Source organism: Emydura macquarii, unplaced genomic scaffold (genome assembly GCF_026122565.2).
Source record: "Emydura macquarii macquarii isolate MOO-44397 ecotype Brisbane River unplaced genomic scaffold, CSIRO-AGI_Emac_v2 contig_1551, whole genome shotgun sequence".
Classification (NCBI taxonomy): domain Eukaryota; kingdom Metazoa; phylum Chordata; order Testudines; family Chelidae; genus Emydura; species Emydura macquarii.
The window spans coordinates 18867918-18888726 of NW_027131688.1; the positions used below are offsets into that span (position 1 = coordinate 18867918).

At 41.2% G+C, this 20809-nt stretch overlaps 1 protein-coding gene and 1 long non-coding RNA gene across 4 annotated transcripts in view; both read right to left on the bottom strand.

The window, feature by feature from the left end:
- LOC137157732 (uncharacterized) overlaps positions 1–2799 on the bottom strand; it is a 53782-nt gene extending 50983 nt beyond the window's left edge. The window contains exon 1 of the long non-coding RNA XR_010921218.1: positions 2698–2799. This is a non-coding gene — a long non-coding RNA (uncharacterized lncRNA). The remainder of the gene's footprint in view (positions 1–2697) is intronic.
- Positions 2800–10095: 7296 nt separating this feature from the next.
- The window catches only part of KIF26A (kinesin family member 26A), a 115068-nt gene continuing 104354 nt past the window's right edge, over positions 10096–20809 (bottom strand). For all 3 annotated transcript variants that reach the window (XM_067554973.1, XM_067554974.1, XM_067554975.1), the window contains 5 exons: positions 16886–20267; positions 13213–13403; positions 12724–12744; positions 12213–12363; positions 10096–11548 (listed from right to left, as the gene is read on the bottom strand). In XM_067554973.1, the coding sequence (XP_067411074.1) occupies positions 11370–11548; positions 12213–12363; positions 12724–12744; positions 13213–13403; positions 16886–20267 (3924 nt within the window). In that variant the 3' untranslated portion in view covers positions 10096–11369. The remainder of the gene's footprint in view (positions 11549–12212; positions 12364–12723; positions 12745–13212; positions 13404–16885; positions 20268–20809) is intronic.

Below are 20809 nucleotides of genomic sequence, written 5' to 3' on the forward strand. Positions count from 1 at the left end.
CTTAGGCTGAACACATGGGTGGCCACAAGGCAGCTTCTGGAAGTCTTCTGTGGGGTCTGTGACTAGTCACATATTTAGTAGAGAAACACAGAACAAAGACTACAGATTTCCAACTTTCTGATCCAAGTGCAGGCTGGAATTTGTATTCTTCATAGACAATACCTCCATATGAAATAAGAGATTGGCTGAAATCTGACCATATTAACAAACACCCATCATCCCATACAATGATTTAAAGTTACAAAAAAGATGCAAATAAGGCATCTGAAATTAACAATAAAAAGCCACCTAGTTCCTGAAGCACTATGTATTGGACAGGGCCTTATCGTGTGGCTGTTGAAGTCAATGGCTGTTTACATAGAATCATAGAAGTTTAGGGGTGGAAGGGACCTCTAGAGGCCATCCAGTCCAACCCCCTGCTCAAAGCAGGACCAACCACAACTAAATCATCCCAGGAGAGCTATGTCAAGCCAGGCCTTAAAAACCTCCAAGGATGGAGATTCCACCACCTCCCTAGGTTACCCATTTCAGTGCTTCACCACCCTCCTTGTGAACATTTTTTTCCTAATATCCAACCTAGACTTCCCCCACTGCAACTTGAGGCCTCACCAGTGCCAAATAGAGGGGAATAATCACTTTCCTCGATCTGCTGGCAATGCTCCTACTAATGCAGCCCAATATGCCATTAGCCTTCTTGGCAATAATGGACACTCTTGACTTATATCCAGCTTCTTGTCCGCTGTAATCTTCCCCCCAAGTCCCTTTCTGCAGAACTACTGCCTAGCCAATCTGTCTCCAGTGTGTAGCAGTGCATGGGATTCTTTGCATTTGTCCTTGTTGAATCTCAGATTTCTTTTGACCCAATCCTCCAGTTTGTCTAGGTCATTATGTATCCTATCCCTACCTTCCAGGGTATCTACCACTCCCCCCAGTTAAGTGTCATCCGCAAACTTGCAGAGGGTACAACCATTAATGGTGATCATTAAGTATCATAGGTCAGAATCTCAGCTGACTGAAGTCAGAGTAATGTTGATTTACACAGCTTTTGCAAGGAAATCTGCATGCACCAGGCTTTGGTGTCTTCTTTTTATGTTTATTTGTATACATTATTGCATGTTTTTCCCCTCTGTTTCTGCCGCAAAAACTGCAGGGGAAAAAATTCTGCTTTCCCTTTTTTCCTGTCTTAAATGAAATCAATGTCTTTTTCTTTGAAAATTAAATATTTCTAAGAGGGACTCATCATTCAAAGCCTTCTTTGAGCTTTTCAGCATCCTATGTGTAGAGGTTTTGCTCAGCAAACATTGAAATACGTAGCTAAAGTAGGTTTTAAAAAATTGTTACATACAAAATTTGGATGGAAGGAATTACCATAACAGCAATAGTAGCAACAATAAACTACTTGAGATGCCAGAAGATAATCCTGCCCTATTGTGATTCTACACAACCTCCACTTTTAAACAGATACATAGCAGAATGCAAAAGATTGCTTCCCACCCGGGTTCTTATGCAGTGGTTACATGATATCAAATTCATGGTGAGCCCAGCTCAGATCTTCTTCCCTGTCCCAATTCAGCTGCAGCTGTGTATGTTTTTTGGCATTGCTAAAAAATGTGAAGGGCTGTTTGTTTCCTCTTTTTGTACTGTATGAATCTAAATCTTAATTCAGATCTGGGCTCAGGATATATCTTTTCCTGTTATGAGCGCTGCACAAAACATACCTCTCGATCTTCCAAGGTCCAAAGATGTGACTCAATAGGTGACAAAGACTCAAAATGAGAGAGACAAAAATTATTCATACAAGAAACTTAATATGCTGTGAGTCATTCGTTTTGTGTAATAATTATTTCTATAGCCTCATTTTCACAAATTTCTTTTGAATGTAAACAATTTACCAGGTATGTATGGATTATCATTCTGTTCAGATCTAGAGTTGATTTACTGAGCAGGGCATTAGACTGGAAGTCAGGGTTCTCATTTTTAGCTCTGCTACTGAAGTGCAAGTCACTTTCCCTCTCTGTGCCTCTATTTTCCTTCCTACCCTTTTTGTGTCTTATCTATTTAGCCTGTGTGCTCTCTAGGGCAGGGACTGTCTTTTACTCCTATTTGTACAACACATAGCACAGTGAGGTGTGAATCTCACTGCAATAAGAGACCCCTGGCCTAAGGTCTCAGAGCCTGCATTAGCTGACCCAGGCTCTGAGACTCGGTGTAAACAACCTGCAGCACTAAGGAAGGGAATGACCCAAACCTTTGTAAACAACAAAAAATGTAATACAAATAATAATAAAATGAGTGACATCCCTCAAATAAGGCAGAGTTGTACGGTCTCTTTGTGCTGAATGTGCTGGCAAATTGACTGATGTTGCCATAGCAATAAATGAAAATCTAGAAAATCCAGCATTGAAAATTAAAGCCAGTTTTTCCAAGTTCTAAAATATCTTCTTGTTTATACGATGCCCATTCAGCAGAGTGCCAAGAGCCCCGCACAAACACATTGCAATTCTAAACGAATTACAGTACAAGGTCTGATCAATTAAAATGCATTTCAAATCCAATCATAGGAGCTGTGCCAAGAGCAAAAGGGATTAATCCCATGACATTCTGAAGGGCAGAAGATTGGGAAATCCAGCAACCTAGGGTGGTAGAAATTAAATTACAAGGACTTACTCATTCTCCTCTGTGATGGGACACACTCACCACTAGTGGTACCGCCTCCTGGCTGTTTCCTCATTCTGCAGACCCCTCTCACTCCAGGAATTGCAGCCTCCTCTTCGTGACCCACACCTCCCTTCTCCCAAGGAATGACTGCAGTCAACTTCCCTGCAGCATCTTCTGTTGCCAGCTTCCTGGCTTATATAGGCCCCTCCAGCTGAGCTGGCTTCCAATCATTTCCCAGGTGCTTGGCTTCTCCTCCAGGTGCAGCCTGAGAAGTTTATTGACCTACCTAGCCATCTTAAACCTTGTGTGGCTTGGACACCCCATCACATGCTCCTACACGTTGCTGGGACTGAAAGCTTTGCTCTTGCTAGTGATACACTACATATGGTGTCAGAAGCTAGGTAATAGCCTGGTCCCTTTCTCATTTAAGTCAATTGCAAAAGTCTTATTGCTTTCAATGGGAGCAGGTTGCACACTTAGTTCTTTGATAATTAGGGACAGCAATCTGAAGCTTGTAAAGTCTGATGTAAATCCAGAGTAAGTCTAGTGATGTTCAACAGAGTTCATCTGGATTTCCACCAGCATAACTGTATGTATAATTTTACCTTTAGGGAAAAGTCTTTTCCCAGGCTATGTTGACCTGCCAAGAGTGTCTACACCATGCTAGTTAATGTGGGCAGTGTGTTACAAGGTGCTACATTCATTTTTATATCAAATATGCAGCTATCATATTTCTGGATACATTTACAGTAAGTGAAAAAATGTTGAGTTAGAACCTGAGCCAGGGGCACGTACACCATGCTCAGTAACCACTGGTAAATCCTTTCTAAAGGTAAATGAAGTGGTGGGTGGTGGAAGCCCTGGATCTGGAAGGGAAAGCTGTAAGTGGCCCTGGAATAAGTGCACTTTGCACATCGCCTGTATGTGGCTCAACCTGTGCTTCTACACGGTCACCCAATATCTCCCTGACCTGTTAGAAGGACCTGAGGAAGGGAAATAATAAGTGAAATGATGTAGTCTAAAGTGAGCTGTCTTAAAGACACATGGTGCAATACACACACTTCTATCAGACAGTTCCCCCAAGGTATAGTCATAAATCTGTATAAACACATACCTTGTCGAGAGTTATGTCTTACTCTACATATTTCACAAACAACAGACTCCTACAAGTAATATTCTGCATAAAGCAGTTTCTTTCATAGTATATATATATATATATATATATATATCAGGAAAAGTCTTGGAGTCAGTCTTTGTCTGTTAATTTGCAGTCATGGTATCATTTGCACATCAACAGAAAAAGAAATGTTTCTATTGTCTCATAGGCTTTTGTTAACAAGAAAATCCTGGGACAGCTCCTCAGCTGGTGTAAATCGACGTAGCTCCATTGGAATCAATGCCGCCAAATTGACTTGCACCAGCTAAGGTGCTGGCCCAGTTCACACATATATATATTTTATGCAGAGACAGTGAAGAGGGTGATGATAATAAAATGAGTTTATCTGATTATATTAAAAGTAGAATAATCACTATAAAACATATTTTATTATTGTGATATTTAGGCTTAACTTAGGTCTCAATTCAGCAAAGTCAATGAGATTTAAGCACATGTTTCGGTGCTTTGGTGAATAGGGATAGGATTATGCACACACTTAACTTTAAGCACGACTTGAAGTGTTTTACTGCATTAGGGCTTTAATGCATCAGCATTTTTCTTTTGCATCCAGTTATGCAAATTTGGAACTTTGTTCTGAAGCCCACTATGTGACTGGCATTTTTGCCTAAACACTCTGTACATAGCCACAACACAGAACAGTGGCCGTGGAATTATGTTTCACACGTCATGTTAAAAAGGAAATAGAAGTGGCTGGGAAAAAAGGGTTTATAAAACTAGAAACAAAATACCTAGAGCCTTGAGATAGAGATAATTGCACAGCCTCTCTCATGCTGAGAAAAGAACAAATAATCTCATATTTATATTCCATTATACATTAGTATTGGCATTTAGATAGTATAGTGATGAGTGGCCTAGAAATGCCTTTAGATGGCTAAGATTAGATGGGCAGCACTGTAAATAGGAAGATTTCACAAATATGTAAAATATGTTTTACCTGCACGGTACAAAGAGAAAATACATCTACTGCGAAGCATAAGTTCATCTCTATCTCCAAAGCACACATATCGGTGTTTCCATGGATGGGTGCTGCTTAAATCAGCCTTCAGCACAACTAAGGTCCCTGACTACTTGGTGGTTCATCTAGGCTTGCATAACATGAGCTGGTCCAATGTCTCCCTCTCTGAATGTGTCATCTCTGCTTGAAGATCACTGCCTGGCCATGGATCCAAACAGGAAAGTAAACTATCACCCAGTCTGGGTGAAATTTATCCCTGTGCAAATGGTTAGCCAAGAACCATGCATCACTTAAGTTCCATGATAGGGTTTGAGTGGCACATTAGCATTTTGGGCTGGCAGGGAGGAGATGATATCTAGCAGAGCAATCTCTAGCATTGCAGCCGAGCTGTACTGCAGAAGATATGTGTTTTTGGAGTGACCTTAGGTCACTGCTGCCTGAGCTTGGTGGAAGGCTCAAGGAAGACGAGGGGCTGAAAAAGGGGTTACTCACTTTGTGCAGTAGCTACAGTTCTTCGAGATGTGTGTCCCCCTATGGGTGCCCTTGATCAGAGATTTTCAGTTAGCAGTGTCCATTCATACATCCTATGCCTCCTCGTGCCAGACACTGAAGATATATAGGGGTGCATGGGAGAACTACCTTCCATTCCTTCTCCACCCAAATGTCTCCTAGGGAACAGGCTGAAGCAGAGGGAAGGAGGGCAGATACTGAAGCACCCTTAGGGGAGCACATCTTGACGAATCAAACCTACTACACAAAGCGAGAAACACCTTCTTCTTTAAGTGGTGTCCCTGTGACTGCTCCATTTCAGGTGTCTTCCAAGCAGTATCCCCAGATGACGGAGGGAGCTTCAGAATAGAGTCCAGAATTTAAGACAGTACTACAGAACCAAGTGCCACACTGGATCTGATGGCATGGATCAGGGCATAAGGTTTCAAAAACATAGGTATTGAAGCCCATGTAGCGGCCCAACATATGTCAGAGACTGACACATTCTTAAGTAATACCATAGATGTTGCCTATTATCTGATTTAACGTACTATCACTCTTTGGGGGGGGATGAACACCTGCAGCATCGTAATGAGGGATAATACATCCAGAAAGCCATCTCTATTGTCTCTGAGCAGAGATTGTGGACCCTGTGCATCTACCTGGGAAGGAAATTATGAGCTTTGGTGACTTTCTAAATTGCTTGTTCCTAATTAGAAAGCCAACACCCTTCTAACATCCAGTGTATGAAAACAGGATTCCATCAGCAAAGTATGCAGCCTCAGAAAATATACTGGTAGATGAATTGATTGGTTTAAGTGGAACTCTGATAGAGCCTTAGGTAAGAATTTAAGGTGAGAATGTAAAGAGCCCTTGTCTTTGAAGAATAGCATAAAGAGGGGGGGAATCTGCCATCAAGACTCCAGTCTCCCCAACCTTAAAGTCCAACATGGTGGTTACTAAAAAGGCCATCTTCATAGATAAATAGAGCAGAGAAAAAATTGTCATTGATTCAATGGAGGTCTCATAAGATAATTGAGTACCAGGTTGAGGTCCCAGGTGAGAGCAGGGATCTCTTATCTGCAGGCAGTGGTTACCCAAATACTTAATAAATCTAGATGATACTGGGTGAGCGAATATAGAGAATCCTTCCACAAGAGAATTAAAGGCTTATGGTGCAGCCAAAGTGACCTTAATCAAAACAATTAATAACCCCAATTTCTTCAGATCTAACAGATGATCCAGGATGACTGAAACTAGTAGCAAATCATGCAGGAGGCAGTGACAACACCACCAATGGAAGAATCTCTTCCATTTCTGCAGGTAAGTAATGCAGGTGGACCTGTTTCTATTATTCAGTAATGCCTATTGTACTTCTGTACTGCAGGAGGATTCTAACCCCATGAACCATTGAGGAGCCATGCCCAGAGGTGGAGAACTGCTACTTTGGGATGAAGCACACAACCCGCATCCCGTGACAGGAGATAGGAAATGGTCAGGAGCTTGAGCAATGGTTGGGCAGACAGGTGAAGCAAGTAAGGGTACCAGGGTTGTCCTAGCCAAGTTGGCACAACAAGGATAACATTGACCCTGTCCCATCTGATCCTGTTCATCACCTTAGTATCAGCAGCATTGGAGGAAATGCCCAGAACAGGTCCTTCTTCTGGGATAGAAGAAAGGCATCTCCCAAGGCTTGGTGACCCAGACCCTCGCTTGAGCAGAAAAGAGGGTACTTCCTGTTTCTGGAGGTGGTGAGGAGATCCACCTCTGGCACTCCCCATCTTTGGAATATACTTTGGCGAACTTGGGTGTCTAACTCCCCTTTGTAGTCCTGTGAGAAGTGCTTGCAGAGGACATTGGTGGTGGCGTTCTGAATACTGTGGAGGTAGATGCTGAAATTTGAATCCGATTAGCTTTTCACCAGTTTCAAAATTTCATGGCTTCAGCACACAAGGATGGGGAATCTTGCTCCTCCCTGCTTGTTGATATAGAATATTCAGGGTACATGGTCTGTCATGATCCTGATTGGTTTGCCCTTGATGAGGGGTAGGCAATGCAAGCAAACATTCCTGACAGCCCTGAGCTCCAGCAGATCAATGTGGGCACTGGTTGCCTGAGTCATCAGCGCACTGAGGTGGGCGCCCCATCCCAACAATGATGAGTCTGTTGTTAAAGTCATTGCTAGCACTAAGCAACATAAAGGAATGCCTGCACAGACAGTGAGTTGATCCTTCCACCAGTTTCAGGAGGTCTTCACATGTAGAGGAACTGGGACCTGGCTGTCTAAGCCTGGGTTTCTTTGCCTGGAGAACAGGTCATTCTGAGCCAGTCCTAGGAGCAATGGAGGTGCAGCCTTGCATGTTCAGTTACAGAGGTGCAAACTGCCATGTGCCCCAGGTGCTGCAGACCATTCTTTATTGTGATCTGAGGTGAGGGCTCCCCTGAATTGCCCATACCAGACCTGACAAAGTTACAAATCTGTTTAAGGGAAAGTAAGTTGCTGGCTGTCAGTGAGTCCAAATACACCCCCTATAAGCTGTATCTTCTGTATAGGGGTTAATGTGAACATTTTTTACATTCAGCTGCAGACACAGCTCCTGGAACAGAGGAAGGGCTATTTGGGTGGAAGATAGCCCTGCTTCAGAGGAATGGCCCTTAGTAGGCAGTTGTTGAGGTATGGGAAGACTAGGATCGCTTCCTAGTTGAGAACACCCCTGGGGCTGATGAAAGGCCAACGGGAAGCACTCAGTAATGGAAATGATCCTGGCCTATGGGGATTCATAGGAATTTCCTTTGTGACAGGTGTATCCACATGTGAAAATAAGCATCTTGTAGGTCGAGGGCTGAAAACCAAACCCTTTTCTCCAGTGAAGAAATTATAGCTGCCAGAGTCACTATCCTCGGCTTTTGAGACTTTATGAATTTGTTTAAAAGTCTTAGAACTAAGATCAGTCTCCACCCTCCATCATTCTTTGGCACAAGAAAATACTTTAAGTAAAACCCATTGCCCTTGAAAGGTGGCAGGACTGACTCTATTGCTCCTGATTGAAGTAGAGGTTGCGTCTTGTTGCAATAAAAGCTTGCGAGAGGGGGTTCCTGAAGAGAGAGTAGAGGGAGTGATGTAAAATGGAAGGTATAGCCTGATGTTATAATCTCTGTGACCCCTTAGTCTGTAGTGATCCACCTCCGAGCATGTTGGCAATAGGCAATGCAGTTGCCAAAGTGGGGGAAGGTGGGCCAGAGGGTTCAGTTGTAAAACCAGAAGTTCAGGGGGATTTGAACCCTCGACCAACCCACTAAAACTGTTGCTTTGCAGATGATTGGGTGGATATGGAGGGCAGTTGGGTGGCCCATTTTTCTCTGAAATCTAGGTCTCTTTCTGGTGGGGTTCAGTGAATCTATGGACTCCAGAAAACTCAGCATGATGTGACCTCTGGGCAGTCTGTGACCTACTAAAGCTTTTCTTATTTGTAGGTGTATGTATGCCAGGGATCATAAAGAAACCTTTGAGTCCTTTATAGTGTACAAGGACTCATATGTGGTTTCCAAGAAAAATGTATGACCATCGAAGAAGAGATCCTCCATGGTGTTCTGTACTTCTTTCAGAAACCCCAAGAACTGGAGCCATGATGTTCTGTGCCTGCCACCACTGTGGAGATGGACCTGGCAGCAGCGTCTGCAGCATGTAAGGATGCTTGACGAGCAGTCCTGGCCAATAATTGGTGATGATGGACTGGAATTGCTTCCTATGTTCTTGTGGTAGATGGTCAATAAAAGCAGTGAATCTGTTATAATTGGTAAAATTATAGTTGGCCATGACCACCTGATAGTTCACACTCCCCAATTGCAGGGTTGCTGATGAATTGATCTTTCATCCAAAGAGATCCAGTCTTTTTTGGTCTTTGTCATACGGGATAGATTTAGGGAAGTGCTGTCTACCATGCTCATTTATCACATCCACCACCAGGGCATTAAGTAGAGGGTGGGAGATAAATAGTACTATCTGTCTGTTTACATGTTTGTGGGATAGCAACAGGTATCTCCCAACCCGTCTTACCTGGATCTAGGAGAGCCTCATCGACGGAGGTAACACCAACCTATTTGTGTGCCACCAAATAAAAGACAATGTGCAATAATGAGCTGGACTGTACCATTTCCATGGACAAATAAAAGGGAGAGAGGGAGGGAACACTATGTGTTTCCCCTTTGTAGAATTTCTTGAAAAAAACTGCCAAATGGAGGATGGGAATCCCACTCAAATATCCAAACCCCATTCAACACCTGCAATTTGCTGGAGGATCTGGGCTCCCTTTGGCTTTTTTCCAGCTCCCTGGCAATGAAGTCACATGGCCAGAGCTTCCCTCCTCTGCAGGGACTCTGCCTTAAATGAGGAGTGTGTGTTAACTTCCTTGCAAATTCCCTGCTGATTAGATGGAGGGAGAGGACAGTGGGACAATGCAAACTCTGGGATAAATGGATAGTGCCATGGAGACAATTGAATCCACTTCCCATGTGGAGGTGGATCTGGCCCAATAAACTGTAAATCACCTTGGGTCCAGGTCTTCTCATTGGGTGAAATCCTGGCTCAACTGACGTTATAGTGTTTAAAACACTATTTAACAAAACTAAACTTCGATTCAGGAGACTTGGGTTCAATTCCCAGCATAGCCACAGATTTCATGCATGACCTGGAGAAAGACATTATTAGATTTTTAATAGATGTTAGGTACCTAACTCCCACTGATTGTATAATGTGCAATGCTCTCCTACTATTGTATTGCATCAGAGAAAATCACCTAAATACTAAGAAGCAATGTTAACAATAGATGTATCTTTTATTCACAGATAAAAGCTGAAAGGAGTAATTATACACATTTGTACAAAGGATTTGAAAAAACCCATAAAAAGTAAGATGATTAGAAAATATGATTCATTATGAAATGTGATATTACATACACTATTAAACCTTTTCAAAAGTATTCGTTTGGCAACAAATTTATCAATAGTTTCCACGCTTAGGTGGCCTCCTTCAAAAAAGCACAAATCTCATGCAGCATGTATAAACTTGATCCTGAGGGTTTGCCTTCCTTAGAAAAACTGTAAAAAGATATACTATTTGTCTTAAAAGTTCATAATGCAAAAACCTTTATTTATAGTCAAAACTATATAAAAATATGAACCTAACTTAAAATTTACAAAAACTATCTTCTTTTTTTGTTTTATGGTTTTGGTAATAAACATAATTCTCAATTCCTGCAGTCAGAGAAAAACAAACCACAATGCCCTTTCTAGACTTCCTTGAGTTAGGTTAACAACTCTAAGAAGATCAGATCCATGATAACGGAGGTTAGTAACCAAGGAAGTAGTTAAGCAGTTAATATTTTATATATATATAAAAATGGAACACAAACATTGATTTTGATCTGAAAAAAGGAATCATACAAAAACAGAATGTAAAACAATCATCTTGAAATTCCATAATACACTTTTCTTCAATAGATAAATGTTCATAAAAATATCTTGAATCCTAACCAAAAAAACAATTATAATACAATTTTAGTTCTGCTACATAAAACAGCTTTTCTATTAAACAAGAAGGCAAGTTCAGGTATGAAAACATAATTTACTTATTGCTTGTGCTACAATGTTGGGTTTTTTTACATATAGTCATAAATACACTATACAGTATAAAATATTTTATCGGAATACATTTTGTGGTCTCCTTAGGTCTGCTGGCTTTAATTCTAGCACCAAATACAAAAATGAAAATCAAATGAACTTTAAAGGCACTTTCGTTGTTTTCTGTTTGTTTTTTAAAGTCTTGGTTTGTACTAGATTTTTCTGCTTTTCTCTGTTAGAAACAACATTTATTTCTATTTTTATTTTTATTTATTTTTTTTTTTAACAGTTCGGGTCATGTAGAGGCACCATAATGATTTATAAACATTCCAATTCCTCATCTGTATCAAGTCTCTACAACATTCATTGTTGCTTTAAATCTTCACATTTCCATTTTCACTTTCTAATCCTTTTTCTTCGTCATGTTGGACATTTTGGCCCCACTTCCTAAAGTCCCTTGAAAAACCATTTTCAAACTTCCACTTCTCGTACTCCATCTTGCGCATCAGATATCATTCCAATATCAAAACAGGTCACTATCATGACATGTGACTTGCACAGATTAACACACTGCTCTAGTTCCTCTGTCACTTGTTCCAGTGCCTCCAGATACTCCTGAGACTCCTTATCAAGGTGTGGGTCAACTTCAACTGTTAGCAAAAAAAACAAAATGTTTATATGAGAAACTGTCTACAATAAAAAAAATTGAAATTTAACACGTTCAGTCGGCAGTAACTGGCAACACCACCTAAGAAAAAAACAAACATTCTAGTGGAAAATCTTGGCCCCATTCAGATCAAGTGAGTTTTACCATCAAATTCAGTGGTGCCAGAATTCCACCCCTAGGCTCCAATCTAGCAAAGCATGTAAGCATATGTTTAAGTGCTTTGCTGGAATAAGCCTCTGATCTCAACACCTCAGTTTCCCATCTGCAAAATGAGGGTAATAATCCTTATTCCCTTGTATAAAATACCTCTCTGGCTATAAAGCACGATATAAGTATTTATTTATTATTATTATTATTATTTCAGTCCTTGTATTGTTTTGCCTCTCTCTTCTGATTGGACTGCTTTGTTAGTTTCTGGATTCTACTTACAGTAGATCAGTATTGCAACCCTATACCATACCAAAGTTTATTGCTTTGCAAAATTCTTTAAAGCCCCAATTCAGCAAACAATTTAAGCATATGCTTAAAGTTAAATAAATTGGGTAGTCCCAATTAAATCAATGGGACTACTCCTTGCTTAAAGTTAAGCATGTGCTTAAGTTCCTTGCTGAATCTGGGCATTGCAGTGACTTTGGCAAAATACTTACACTCTTCTTTCCACTTATTTGGATCCATCATCAGTCTGCACTTTGTCTCTTCCAGCTCTTCCTTCAAACATTCATGTTTTGCCTTCATTTCTCTAATCCGCTGATGGCGCCTTTCCAAAATCTTCAGCTTGGTATTGAAATACATCAGACCCTTTAAAGACATAGAGTGACCACTTCATGAATCTGTCTGGCCTGGCCTCTGTCAGCACCACCCAAACCCTATCCACCTCATTACATTAACATTTCACGGGCTGGTTTTTTTTCCGCTTCACTTGAAGGTGTGCATTAATTGATTCTAATCTATAGAAACAGCATGCTGCAATCTGTTTCGCATTTATTGCACTTTTCCGAATTAACATACATCTCTAATATACTCTGAAATTACTGCTGTTTGTAGAGAAATTATTTTCTCCACTAGTGCAAATAATAAACACAGTCTAAATGTTAAGTGAAACTCTAAATTTTTAACATTAAGACATGGGAATTTGTAATTACATAAAAGCTTTCCTACCTTTTCAACATCTTGGAAAGGCTATTTTGAAAGAAATGAGAAAAAAAAAGCATCAGAAGAATAAACTCTGGTCTCCAACATAGAATTAACTGAATTGTTTTCCAATTACACGTAAATTAAACTAGCAATATCCCTGATTTAATAGAATTCTAACCAGGATACTTTATGTCATTTACATAAAGAGTTAATGACCCTGTAGTAGAGAGAGGCTGTAAAGTTTCATCAGGCAGGCTAACATTATAAAGTCTTCTCATAATGTATTCATTGGTATTCTCCATCCATACCATCAGTCACGTTGAACACAATTAATTGTAGACAGTAATTATTTTCATTTTCTACGTTACGGGCACCCCAACATATGAGTTGTAAAATTAATAATTATAGTGCTTTAATTGCAATCAATTTCCTGAATGCCATACTAGCATTCAAGCAGCGATTCTGCCTGTATATTTAATATAAGTTGCCTGGAGTTGTAAAATATGTGCTGACCTCAGTTTCCTCTTGTCTGTGTCGCTGTAATCGTTCCACATCATCAATCTCATAAACTTTAATTTCAAACGGCTCTTTTAAAGTGCCTGGCAAAGGTGGTAGATCAACCCACTGGCCAGTGACACTGGGCTTTCTTCCTAGGGATGCAGCATCAGGCAGTGGGGCAGGAATCAGTCTACGACGTTGGAGTCCTTCAAATAAATAAAATAAATACATTTTGCATCACATGGGACACTGTGCATCCAAAACCTAGGAACATTAGTGTATTGTAAAATAAGACACAAAGAAAATATATAGGTTTTCAGGACATTTTTGGAGAAATGCTTTTTTTATCCCTTTGTTTTAATAAAATAATGTAAGACAGTTAGTCCCAGATCCTTGAAGGTATTAAGGGTCTGACTTCAATTGAAATCAATAGGAGTTAGGCATCTAAATAGCTTTAATGATCTAGGCCTCACTGTTTTGATGCTTTGGCATGGTCCTTGTTTGTTTTGTGGTGGTAAACAGCTGTAATGGCTCTCCCAAAGGCCATAAAAGTACTCAAGTCGATTATGTGACAAGGCTGGTGACATATGATGATTTTGACAGACTATTTGTTCTATGCCTAGGTTAAATCCAAGCATGGTTTGTCCAGATGAGATTCCCCATTTCATTCAATAGAACGACCCTTTCTCTTCATCTCATTGCATAACTCACCCCCTTTTCTACCACCATAATCACAGCCCGTTGGCCAACTGGACGTGCACATGGCCTCCTCTAAACTCAACATCCAAGATGTAAGGTGCTGTAGGTTTATTTCAGTGGGAGTTGAGAGCATCTGGCACTTAGGGCAGCAACTAGCCATGCTACAACTTTAATTTTCCCCTTTCACATTCAAGGACATCACTTCCACAATACAACAGAGCTCCAAAGGCAAGGGAAACAGGAAATTCACTTGCTGCTCAATAAGGTCTTCCAGATTTAAGAACAAACAACACTGTTACCAAGATGCATCAGTATGGGCCAAAGTTTCACAAGGCAGAGATTGTCTTGCACCCACAAAAAATGGGCACACATGCATGTGCCAGTATTTGCCCATACAAAGCTGGGTGCATTGGTGCACACCTTTTTTACAGTCGCAAGTCACCCTCTACTTTTTGAAAGACTAGCCCTTAGTGATGCATCTATCATTAACCACAAGTGTACAGGGCAAGTTTAGGCAAAACTGAAGCTGGCAGCACTTATCCCCAGATCACTGGAGCCGATGACCCCAAAACAAGTTGAAGTGTAAGAACAACATTTACTACTCATGCTCGTTGTCGCTTTGTGATGGGGAGTCTGAGCAGCTTCATGCTTGCTGACTGAGAGCTCAGAGGGAGAAATGAGCATTACCCTCTAGTGACTCATTTTTAATGGAGGTACAGAGGAACACTGGACTCCTTGAAAGAAGTTGCTTCCAAAACTTTCCCATCAAAGGATGAATCTTTGAGGGAGAAGTGGAGTAAAAGTATCTCCAGTGTCTGGAGTCTCCTGGTTAAAAAAAACCACACAAATATGTGGCATCTTATAATTATTGCCTCTGTTCTTTGGCCACAGCTGGGTGCACCATGAGGGCAACACTGCACTGAGGTTTAGAAGAGTGTGACTGAGGCCATTTCCAAACCGGGGTCTCTTACATGGGAGTCAAGTGCCATGAGATCAGGTCAGTTACTTTATAACCTTTTAGAATGGACAACAACAGAGGCAAAAGCTCACCAGCCCTCAATGAAAGTGAGATATTTGCTGCAGATGCTTAAAGAATTACCTGCTATAAATATTCTCAATGAATGAATCCATGCAAGTATGGGATCACCAGGTGGCTGTGTCACATTAATTTAATCTATTCTGGGTATGTAATCAATGATGCATCCTTTCTACAACCTCAAGTTTTTCAGCCTGATTCTGTCACAGCTACAGGCCTGATCCTCCCCGTCAACTAAAACCCCAATCCTGCAACTGCCTTCTGGCAGGTGGAACCCCTCTGGAGTCAATAAGACAGATGCAGTCGATCACATACACAAAGCAGGTGAACTTCACGGTACCCAGTCACATCCCCTCTTCCTGGCCCCCCAATTTGCTGCTTGGCATGTACTGAGCATGCTCACATAAACTGAGCATGCTCACTAACACTGCTGAAGCTGGCTGCCCTCACTCTGCCCCTCCACTCTCAGCAGGCACGGGTCATCATGTCTGTACACAGTGGTCCCAATGTGAAGTCACTGGGGCTTCATGTGGACACATGGGTCTGTCCATATGGAAGGGGTTGCAGGATTAAGGACTAGGCTTCAGCTGGTTTTGATGGGAGTAGGATCAACCCACAGAATGGATTTCTCTAGCATTGCTTTCCTAAAAGCTTAAATTCAGCAGTAGCAAGTCTCAAATCCACTCTGACAGCTCAAGTACTAAGTTACCCCAGGAAGATGGCTAACATTTCCTAATGAATACTTTAGGCCAATAATGGGTCTATCAAACCTTTCTTGTTTCTAATATATTTAATAAAACTCCCATGAAGTCCCACTTCATATCTAAAATATATTAGTGTGTAAGAGTATGAAGCATTCAAAAAGTAAGGTATAATTTACCACTAGAAGACAATTTCAGTTGAAAAAGAAATAATTTGTCATTTTTAAAGACCTTATACACATTTCCTGGGGCAAAAACAAATACAAATCCATCAACGAGAAATGCCTTCTCAATACATGTGCAACTTTACACAGCTATTAATATTGATTTGTAGGAGAGGCTGAGGAGGCTGATGTGCTATGAAAAGAGAACTGCTGGAAATGTTGCACAAGGTCTCTGAACTGATTTATCATCACCTATCAAAGCAACTCAGTTGCTCTGACCAGCAAGCACCATAACATATACATCAGTTTAACTCACTTAGTTGTGCTGCACAAGTGAATATCATGTGCACCTACAGAGACTGCAATAATTGCACTTTCCAGCTGAAGTGTCAGATTCAGCAAGCCCATGCTCCTGGGAGTAGTTCTTACACGACTTCCCACACCCAGTCCCACTAGAAGTTAAAGGTTGCAGGAACAGCCTTTCAGTCAGTACCTATCACTGCATGAATTTCAGTGAACCTCCAATAACGGCTATAGCATTTCTGGCTGGAATAGTAAAAATTATTTCCAAATCGCTGACATTAGAAGCCTAATTCTGAAGTCGTTACTCTCATTCAGTAGCACTTACTCACACAAGCAGCATCAGTGAAACCAACAAATAAATGCCACTAAAGGTCAGTAAGAGTGGTGGAATTTGGCTCTTGTTAAACAGCCTTTCACTTTGTCTTTGTAGTAGATTTTGAAGATTTAGGACAGATGTAAGTAAATGCAAGCCACACCTCTCTGAATTAAAACAATTACACTACTTAGTCTTCTCTTTCATAATTTGAATTTATCTTTAAAACTTGCTTTAAAAACTACAAAAGCCTATACTTTTGTAATGAATTTACAGCATTAATCTAAAATTTAGTGCATCTTTTATCATTTTATAATCTCTCTAACTTGGCTAGGCATCTAAATTCAAACTAAGTGACCTACCAGTTTACTTAGAAACCACAATAAAAATTCAACATCCTAAAATATGAGGAAAATATCAATGAATTTCTAAGATGCTAAAAATGCAAGTCCAAGTCATGTTAGTTTCTTACCTGTCGATCTTTTCTTTGGGGACTTCAAACTTCTCATACGTCCTGGTGAGGACATTCCGCTTTCACTCATTGAGTCATGTGTGGAAGAGGCACTGCCTGTTGCTTCGCTATCACGAATCATGCTTTCGTAGCCACTGCTGCCACCACTGTGGTAAAAAAGAGCTGTCCTTCCCATTGCTGGTGGCAGTTCTCCACTTAAAACACTGCTATTATCACTGCCGTGCCCACTGCTATACCGCTGAGGCCTCCGGGGCGCAGTTATCTTGCTGTATGGAGATGGCAACACTGGAATTTGTGATTTTTCATCACTGAGATTAATACCGCTGTCGTTCCCACTATCAGAGTCTGTGGAGCCTCTGAAGTGCCCCATCTTGACAGAACTGCCAGATACCAGTTCATTAATCCGACTGTTGGCTGCCCTAATTGCTTGTTTTGTCCCCATAATAGTTCCTCTACCAGGTTTGTTGTTGATGCCCTGCACAGATCGGGGGGTTGTTTTCCCACTTGGAGGAATGCTAGAGCTTTTTCCAATAGACTGAGTCAGTGATTTTACAGAGGAGCTAAGAGACTTTGACCCATTGGTAGAAAGGCTGCGGTTTTTGTTTCCATTTGCTTGAGCCTTCTGACTAGTTGCACTTTTTGCCTGACTGTTTTTACTAGGTAAAGGTGCCGTATAGGATGGTGGTGAAGTCACAGTAGCAACTACAGGTGGAACTCCCAGCCGTGGGACCGATCGTCCTATTCTACCATTGTTGACACTAGCATTGCCACTTTCCCTAGTCGTGTTTGCTTTGGATCCAACCGATGTCAGACTATCACATCTTTCCAGAGACATATGACTCCCATATCGATGCACAGCTTCACTTTTAGATGCCTTAGTCTTTAAACTTGAAGTCATCTTAGGCAAAGAATGGTCCCCCTTGAGGGTTGTTTTACTGCTGGTACTTTCACTAACCCAAGATCCAGCTTTTGATCGCAATTCTGCCTCTTCCTCAGCTTTTGGTGTTGCAACTCTAGCACAGTCCAGTCCCGCAGCTTTACCTCCACTATTTGCCAGCACAACATTTTTCTGTTCTAGACTTGATTTACGTACAGGAGGTGTTGGAGGTATGGTCCCACTTGGCCTAGGTAGCATGCTCGACTTTTGTGGCAGACTCTTCTTTCCCAGGGATGTTTTCAGGCTGCCAACAGCAAAGGCAGCTTCAGAACTTCCCCTGGTCACACCTTCTGATGAAACACTATTACTATGTGCTACTGGCATCACACCCAGTGTGGTGGCTCCTCTCTTAAGCTGTGGCATTTTTGTTGCTGCTTCAGATTTTTTAGTGGCTCCATTGGAAGATTTGCAAGCCATTTCACAACCATCTACAACCCTCTGAGAGCATGCAAGCATAGTCTGCGACTTAGTTGGCTTGGTTGCGCTGCTGAAGTATTGGGCAGCTTTTGTTGGCTGCTTATCAGTACCAAATGTGTGAGATTCTGGAGATGGAAGAGAGTCTGCAGCTTTCACTTCCAACTGATTATCCATGCGCACCAGCCAGGGATCTTCAAACATATTGTGTGGATTCTGCTGTTCCCTGTAACTTACAGGGACATTATTGTGGGTTGGAGATGAGGTAGTTTTTGTTTTCCTAGGAAGACTAGAATGTATTGTTTCTACCACTACTGTACCTTGAGAGTTGCTAGATTTAACTTTTACGGGCTGATCAGCTACACAAAAAGCACTTTTCATCTGAGATGCTTTGGTTAATTCAGAGGTTTGGGGGCTTTTGTTAATGCCTGGAGACATTTTGCTAGAATTCATACTCTCAGTTTCCAGCTCTGAGAAACAAAATCCACTGTCATTCAGGGAGTTTTTCAATGGGATGGTTACACCGGGCAAATCCAAGTTAAAAGGTTCCTCAGACTTATTACAGCTGTAAGATGACTGGGCAACAAAACTGTCATGGGACTGAGCCCCCTCACTCTCCATTGTACAAATGCTAACTTCACTAAGCCAAGAACTGATGGAGGAACATCTGCCGCTGGAAAAGGGCTCCTCGGCAAGGGGCAAAACAATATCAATATTTACCCCAGTAGAGCTTGCCTGTGAGGTATAAGCATCAAACTCATCATTGATACTGCTAATAATACTAACCGGCCTGGAACCTGACGCAAGAGCCTGAAGGGAGCAGTCACTGTTAAAGCTAATGATACTGGCAGGTCTTCCGTTATCTAAAATCCCACTGATGGAGAGTTCCTCCACCACTGTAAAAACAAGCTCGTCCTCTCCATTCAGCTCCACAGGCTGCTGCAAAGTCACTGTGGTGGTCAGTATGTCCCGGTCAAAACATTTACCTTTGAACGCGGAGCGGAAACTATGTACCTCAATAGCACCAGTTTGATTCTGGGCATTGCTACCAACCAGAAATGTGCTTCCTACCAAGTTGTGCTCAGGTTTGCTCGTCATTTGCTTACTCATCCCCACAGGAGGAGTCCGGATTGCACTGCTATTGTCCAACTCTGAATACGCTTCTTTGGACTTCAGGGTATGATCTTTCTGTTGTGGGGGTGGGGGCGCAGGGGCTGGTAACGGTCTCTTCATATACGAGGACTTTTCTTTTACTACAGGTTCAGCTGTGGCCTTACTCTGCTCTTGACTCCTAGTAGGGCTATATTTTGATGATTTCGGTGAATCCGTGATTGTCTCTCTCTCGCCATCCGAGACTGAGCCCAGTTTTTTGCCTTCAGCTTTGGTTTGCTGTTTGGAATGTTCCACTTTGAAGTGAGGGGTGTTCTTTTCAAGACAGCTGCCACCCCTTTGCGCAGCAGCCTGGAAATGAAGGTTATGTCCTTTTTTTGGAGACACTGTTTCCTGTGGAACAGGTTTTTTATACCCTCCAGATGGAAGAGATTGTTTTTCCTTTATCACGTTAGACTGCACATTTTCTATCCCTGTCACTGGACTACAATTTGATGCAACAGGTGTTTCTCCACAAGCAAATTTTATAGGTTCCTCACTTCCATCAATGAATTCTAACCTTTCCTGCAATTCAGCAAAAGTGTTGCACTTAAAATGGTCCTTGTCAGAACTTCTAGCAATAGCAAAGTTGTCCTTGCTTCTCTTTTTGTTAAGGGAAGGGATTATGGGAACAAACTCTGGAGGCCCTTCATTATCTGTTAGTTCCCTGTCGGACAAAGCTGCACCATTGGGACCAACGTAGATGACAGTATCACAAGATTGCTCACTGCTGGAGGAATAATCAGGATCACCAGATATATTCAGTACAGGAAGATCAGGGTCAAGTGCTACAGTTCTTGGGTGAAAGGGTCTCAAGTGAGGTGGTCTTCGTACATGGCCTTCTTCACATGAACTTTCTCCTCCAGATGAGCTGGATGCATACTATTAATTATTAAAAAAAAGAAAATCTTTATTAATATGAAAGGTATTTATAATGAGAGGAAATCTTAGGGTCCTTATATACTCTGCTCTGCGTTCAGCATCAACCACAATTGAGTCTAGTAAAAAACTTTTACATTATGAAGTTAAACAACAAAACTTATCGATATATTTTAAACATAATAAGATTAATATAATAATCAGCTTACCTCAAATAAGTTTCATATCAAAATATTATGTCGTCTTTCAATCCTAGTATCTTATGTTCATTTCATTATTGTTTTTTGATTAACACAAATTGAACTTTTTTCAATAACCCACATAAAATCAAAGGAATATCTATCTATGAGTGTGTGTACATACATGTGCGGGTGCATAAAATTAAACAAACAGCAGCAGCTTTGGTCCAACATGTTTGTCAATTTCTCTACCAAGCTTTGATGCATTTTGTATTAGTCCTCATTGTTTAGAAGTCCCACATTCCCCCAACAAGGGATTCATAGAATTCATTTTCAATTAAATTAATTGCATCTTGCTTGTACACC